The 7,178-nt window shown below is 41.3% G+C and overlaps 1 protein-coding gene across 1 annotated transcript; it reads right to left on the bottom strand.

The window, feature by feature from the left end:
- Positions 1 to 619: 619 nt before the first annotated feature.
- Positions 620 to 6,874, bottom strand: ela3l (elastase 3 like). The gene is made up of 8 exons (XM_084180345.1): positions 6,829 to 6,874; positions 6,451 to 6,539; positions 5,928 to 6,025; positions 5,594 to 5,722; positions 5,152 to 5,288; positions 4,719 to 4,864; positions 1,141 to 1,293; positions 620 to 772 (listed from the first exon to the last, which is right to left on the bottom strand). The coding sequence occupies exons 1-8, from the start codon at positions 6,866 to 6,868 to the stop codon at positions 755 to 757; spliced, it is 810 nt and encodes a 269-aa protein (XP_084036471.1). The 5' UTR covers positions 6,869 to 6,874; the 3' UTR covers positions 620 to 754.
- Positions 6,875 to 7,178: the final 304 nt, after the last annotated feature.

Here is a 7,178-nt window from a genome sequence, read left to right on the forward strand (position 1 = left end):
TCAAAACAGAGCAAGTATGTTTGTGTGTGTGTGTGTGTGTGTGTGTGTGTGTGTGTCTGTGTCTGTGTGTCTGTTTGTCTGTGAGTGGGTGTTTGTGCACATACGAGCAAGCGAGTGTGTGTGTGAGTGAGAGAGAGATGGATACTAAAAATGGATAGTAAATTCTAATTTAAACTTAATTTTCCTTAGCCCTACTTCTGTGGCTGTGTCATTCCCAGCCTGTCTGCCAAGTATGTGTAGTGTAATCACATCAAAAGCAAAAGATGTAGGAAGACTGTATGGAGAGCAGAATACATTGGTCTGGCTCACCCATGAATGAAACCCTTCCATTCCCAGAATATGTACAACAGCAGAAAATGGAGAACTAGATCTATCTTTCTGAAGTGGGGTGAACATACAGGTCTCCATTTTACTCTTCTTAACACATTTTGTTAGAAGGATATCATCTTCACACATTCTTAAGTGGAATGTCTCAAAACTTTCCTATTAGCAAATATTAGGTAAACAGCATGAAAAAACGGAATGCCCAAATGATTGATCAAGTATGTATGAAGATAAATGTATAGATATATCTCCAACAAAGGAAACATCTTATAGAAATCCTCTATCTTTATCATGAGTTACTGAGGACATCTTGTGGCAACCATGGAGTATTGAATGATTCCTAAAGTTACAGAATGAACGTAAAATACATCACAAAGCCATTTTGCTGAGTCCCTTCTTTATTGTACTCAATTCCCCATTCTGCTCCACTTTAGTTGCTCATCATAGCCTGAGAAAATAGACAGACAGAACAAGACAAGTCATTGGTGACATTTCCTGCAAAGGTTTTCCCTCATCATCAGCATCCTAGAAAAACCTTGTATCTCACTTTCGGTGATTTTATTTTTTATATATACATACATTGAAAGAAGTCATTCCCCTCCATGTTCTGTGAAAGTTTCATGACTCTAGGACTAAACACCTCGTTCTATTAATACATCCATGTGAAAATAAACTGTTTTTTTTGTTGCAATGTCTGAAAAGTCGACTTTATTGAGATGTACGGTTTTTCCAGAATGCCGATGTCATGCTAATTAACACTGTAATGACGTGTGTGTGAACCTTAGCTCTGTGAGTCATGTGTACATGTCCTTTTACCTGGTCGATCCAGTCGTTGAAGTTGGAGACGCGGGTGAAGACGGTGGGCTTCTTCACGTAGTTGCAGCCCAGACCAGAAACAAAGCTGGCAATACCATGGACCTCCCAAACTCCCTCTGGGTTCTTGCAGTTCAGGGGCCCACCAGAGTCACCCTATAGGAAGAGAGGAGGGAAGGGCTTTAATACCTAACCAAAGACATGCAATAAGGCATAAATATTCCCCCCCTTGGATTTCTTCACATTTTATTGTGTTACAAAGTGGGATTAAAATGTATTTATTCGTCATTTTATGTCAATGATCTACACCAAATACTCTGTAAATGGAAGAAAAATCAATACATAATAATATGCCATTTAACAGACGCTTTTATCCAAAGCGACTTACAGTCATGCGTGCATACATTTTTTTTTGTGTATGGGTGGTCCCGGGGATCGAACCCACTACCTTGGCGTTACAAGCGCCGTGCTCTACCAGCTGAGCTACAGAAATACAAGAGACAACACATGTTAGAAACACCTTTGGCAGCGATTATAGCTGTGAGTCTCCTTGAGTAAGTCTCTAAGAGCTTTGCACATCTGGATTGTGCAATATTTGCCCATTACAGTGCCTTGCAAAAGTTTTCATCTCCCTTGCCGTTTTTCCTATTTTGTTGCATTACAACCTGTAATTTAAATTGATTTTTATTTGGATTTCATGTAATGGACATACACAAAATAGTCAAAATTGGTGAAGTGAAATGAAAAAAATAACTTGTTTCCAAAAATTTGAAATAATTCATAACGGAAAAGTGGTGTCACATGATCTGTCACATGATCTCAGTATATATACACTTGTTCTGAAAGGCCCCAGAGTCTGCAACACCACTAAGCAAGGGGCACCACCAACCAAGCGGCACCATGAAGACCAAGGAGCTCTCCAAACAGGTCAGGGACAAAGTTGTGGAGAAGTACAGATCAGGGTTGGGTTATAAAAAAAGATCAAAAACTTTGAACATCCCATGGAGCACCATTAAATCCATTATTAAAAATTGAAAGAAAATGCCACCTCAACAAACCTGCCAAGAAAGGGCCGCCCACCAAACCTCACGGACCAGGCAAGGAGGGCATTAATCAGAGAGGCAACAAAGAGACCAAAGATAACCCTGAAAGCTCCACTGCGGAGATTGGAGTATCTGTCCATAGGACCACTTTAAGCCGTACACTCCACAGAGCTGGGCTTTACGGAAGAGTGGCCAGAAAAAAGCCATTGCTTAAAGAAAAAAATAAGCAAACACGTTTGGTGTTCGCCAAAAGCCATGTGGGAGACTCGCCAAACATATGGAAGAAGGTACTCTGGTTAGATGAGACTAAAATTTAGCTTTTTGGCCATCAAGGAAACGCTATGTCTAGCGCAAACCCAACACCTCTCTTCACCCCAAGAATGCCAAAGGGGGTGAATACTTTCGCAAGCCACTGTATTCTTTTCACAATTCTTCAAGCTCTGTCAAGGTGTTGGGGATCATGGCTAGACAGCAATTTTCAAGTCTTGTCATAGATTTTCAAGCAGATTTAAGTCAAAACTGTAACTTGGCAATTCACTGTCTTCTTGGTAAGCAACTCCAAAATAGATTTGGTTATTGTCCTGCTGAAAGGTGAATTACTCTCCCAGTGTCTGGTGTAAAGCAGACTGAAGCAGGTTTTCCTCTAGGATTTTGCCTGTGCTGAGCTCCATCCTGTTTCTTTTTATCCTGAAAAACTCCCCAGTCTTTGCCGATGTCAAGCATACCCATACCATGATGTAGCCACCACCATGCTTGAAAATAAGAAGGCAGTTACTCAGTGATGTGTTGGATTTGCCCCAAAGATACAACTTTGCATTTAGGCATATTCCTTTGCCATGTATTTTTGCAGTATTACTTTAGTGCCTTATTGCATACAATATGCATATTTTGGAATATTTGTATTTTGTATATTTTAATTATTATTTTCACTCTGTCATTTAGGTCATTATTTAAACAAAGTGGGTGAATATTATGCAATGACTATATTTTAGTTGTTCAATTTCTATTAATTGGTAAACATTTGTAAAATGTTCTTTCACTTTGACATTATGGAGTATTTTGTGTAGATCAATTACATCACATTTAATCTATTTCAATGCCACTTTGTAAATCAACAAAATTTGAAAAAATCCAAGGGGGGTGAATACTTATGATACCCATTGTATACACTCCCCTATGGATTTATTTGGATATGAAACATTTAATTAAAATTAAAATCATGTGGGGCTTGGTGTCCACTCCATTGACCACATGGGTGACCAGAGGCTCAATGGGAGGGTTGCCACACCCAAGTGCTAGGGGGGTAGACAAAGATACATTTATTTGGATACTGAAGCTAAAAAATGTGTCTCTATATGCAAGCATATTGAATTTTAAATTAAATGTTTCATATGAGGTGACAGTACCGATTGTAACCTTTTATTTAATATGCCATTTAGCAGACGCTTTTATCCAAAGCGACTTACAGTCATGTGTGCATATATATTTACGTATGGGTGGTCCCGGGGGTCGAACCCACTACCCTGGCGTTACAAGCGCCATGCTCTCCCAACTGAGCTACAGAGGAGTATTTTCATACATATCTGTTTTACAGTTCAGAGATGAAAGTGTTTTATGTATCTAGTCCCCCTATTTGAAGGTGTCATAAGTATTCACTTAAAGTGTATTAAAGTAGTCAAAGGTTGTAGTATTTAGTCCCATATTCCAAGCTTGTGACTACGAACTTGTTGGATGCATTTGCATTTTGTTTTGGTTGGATTATGTTATGCCCAATATAACTAATGGTAAATAATGTATTGTGTCATTTTGGAGTCACTTTTATTGTAAATAACAATAGAATATGTTTCTGAAATCTTCTATGTTAATGTCGATGCTACCATGGTTACGGATAACCATGAATGAATTGTGAATAATGATGAGTGAGAAAGTTACAGAGGCACAACATAATCCGAAACACAACCAAAACAAACTGCAAATGCATCTAACACGTTTGTAGTCACAAGCTTGATGTAGTCATTGCGTGCTATGAATATGGGACCAAATACTACATGTTTTGACTACTTTAATTCACTCTATGTGAATTTGTCCAAATACTTATGACACCTTCAAATGGGGGGACTAGATACTGTGCATAAAGTGCTTTCATTTCTAAACGGTAGAACAGATAGGTATGAAAATACTGTCAATTAAAAGGTGACATTCTGTACTGTCGCCTCAATTGAAGCATTTCCTCTGAAATACAAAATGCTGGAGTATAGAGCCAAATTAAAAGTTTTAGCTTCACTGCCCAAATAAATATGTAGTGGAGTGAACGTAATTCACTAATGTGTTACTCTCACACCCCCACTCTCACACACAACACAACACATAAACACTCACATGCACACATGCACACACACAAACACACACACACACACACACACACACACACAAACATACGCTCATGCACAAACACATATGTCACACACGACATACTCTCTGTTTCACTGTCTCTCTCACTGTTTCTCTCTCCCTCTTGCATCCCCCAGAGACACTTACGTTGCAGCCAGCGACAATGCCATCTCCTCCGGCACACACCATGGTGGTCCTGAGAGCGATGCCCCACCAGTCGGGCTTGGAGCAGGTGGCATGATCCACCACGGGCATCAGAGCCTGCTGCAGGTTATCAGCAATGGGGCCTCCGGCTAAAACACACACAGATGTCACACTACAATTAGTTACCCTACAGGCACACACATGAAAGTGATCAACACACGTACGCACGCACGCACACACGCACGCACACACACACACACACACACACACACACACACACACACACACACACACACACACACACACACACACACACACACACACACACACACACACACACACACACACACACACACACACACACACACACACACACACACACACACACACACACACACACACACACACACACACACACACACACACAGTGGCTTACTGTAGACCCTGCCCCAGCCAGTGATGTAACAGGGGTACTGGTTGTCCAGCACAGTGCTGGCAGCAGGGATACAGCCAAGCTGAACCTGGTCAGTCAGGGTCACATGCTCAGACAGCTTGATCAGGGCAATGTCATTTCTGAAGGACCAGAGACAGGAACAGAGAGGGAGGGTTGTAGAAGGAAAGGATAGATAGGTGATGCCACTGAACGTCTGACCAGTTTATATTGTGATGTACTGCAAGTATATAAGGCTACTCATAATGCTCTGCATATCCAGTGTTGTTTAGGTAAAGGCCAAAAAAATAGCTTTGCTTTCTTCCATTTGGTGCTTATGAAACAACCCTTAGCAACACATTAGACCTTTATTGTCAATATCTGTTTTCATAGTGTACCATTTAAGGTTTGTTGTGCTAGACTTTCTATTTGTGGGCTGTACTCTTACCCAAAGGCCACAAAGATGGGGTTCCACTTCTCATGGACAACAAGCTTCTCAGGGATGATGGCCTGAGAGCCTTCCTCAGTCTCAACCAGGTTGTGCTTTCCAACGAACACTCTGTAGGACAGGCTGGGACTGGGAGGGTTGTAGAAGGTTGAATGCTCAATGGTCACAGCATATATGAGCCGAAAGCTATGTCTGTGTGTGTGCGTGTATGTGTGTGTGTGTGTGTGTGTGTGTGTGTGTGTGTGTGTGTGTGTGTGTGTGTGAGTGTGCAAAGGTGTTCTTTGGATGCACTGTGTGTATTTGCCTGTACATTTGAATGTGTAGCCTCTCTTACTTGATACAGTGAGCAGCGGTCATGACCCAGTTGGTGGCAATCAGAGATCCTCCGCAGGTGTGTCTCCACTCCCCATCCCTCTCATACTGCAGAGAGATCTGGAGAGAAAGAAAGAAAGAAAGAAAGAAAGAAAGAAAGAAAGAAAGAAAGAAAGAAAGAAAGAAAGAAAGAAAGAAAGAAAGAAAGAAAGAAAGAAAGAAAGAAAGAAAGAAAGAAAGAAAGAAAGAAAGAAAGAAAGAAAGAAAGAAAGAAAGAAAGAAAGAAAGAAAGAAAGAAAGAAAGAAAGAAAGAAAGAAAGAAAGAAAGAAAGAAAGAAAGAAAGAAAGAAAGAAAGAAAGAAAGAAAAAAGAAAAAAGAAAAAAGAGAGAATGTGAGAAAGACTGAGGGTGGATAGAATGAGTTAATCCATACAAATACTTAAGATGTGTGAAGAACGACCTGTGGTAAAAAGTGACCTATATAAATGCAATCCAGTATTATAATCATTGTACATGGAGAGAGGGAGATAGGGGTGTCAGTGTACCTGCCAGGGCCAGCTGTGGGGCTTGGCGTCCACTCCATTGACCACACGGGTGGTCAGAGGCTCAATGGGAGGGGTGCCGCACCCGAGGGCTAGGGGGGGTAGACAGAGAGACAGTTCAAGGTCAGGTCTTTCTCTCTAACTCAGAAGTCACCAACTCCGGTCCAGGAAGGCTACAGTGCAGGTTATTGTAAAAGCCCAGCACAAGAATATCTGATTCAACTGATTAACTAATTATAGTCGCCAGTCTGGACTAATAGTTGAATCAGGTGTGTCAGTGTTGGGCTAGAGCAAAAGCCTGCACACCCTTCAGCTCTCTAGGATTGCAGTTGGAGTCTCTGTCTAACGTCCACACACATGCACATAGAGGCTGACACTTACCGCTAGCGATGAGCACTGAGGCCAGAACAATGGGAATCATGTTGATTGATACGTCGTCTGCTTGGCGACAGCATGACACATCCTACTTTAAACCCTAGTCCTCAGGGACGCCCCGCCCATCTTGATTACACACACTTTCTCATTGGTCCTCCATGACCGCTGTGGATGAAGGAGAAGAAATGACTGAAAACTGCCAACCAATGGTTGGATCCAGATTGCTGGCAGACTGCGACAACAGTTGTGTTTCCTAGAACATTTCACATGGCCTTCACCTTACTTTTCACTCACCTTTCACCAATTAATGTGTATTTCTGCATTTCTCAGATACACTAGAATCTGGATATAAACTG

The sequence above is a fragment of the Coregonus lavaretus genome, assembly GCF_964263955.1.
Source record: "Coregonus lavaretus genome assembly, chromosome: 17".
Taxonomy (NCBI): Eukaryota; Metazoa; Chordata; class Actinopteri; order Salmoniformes; family Salmonidae; genus Coregonus; species Coregonus lavaretus.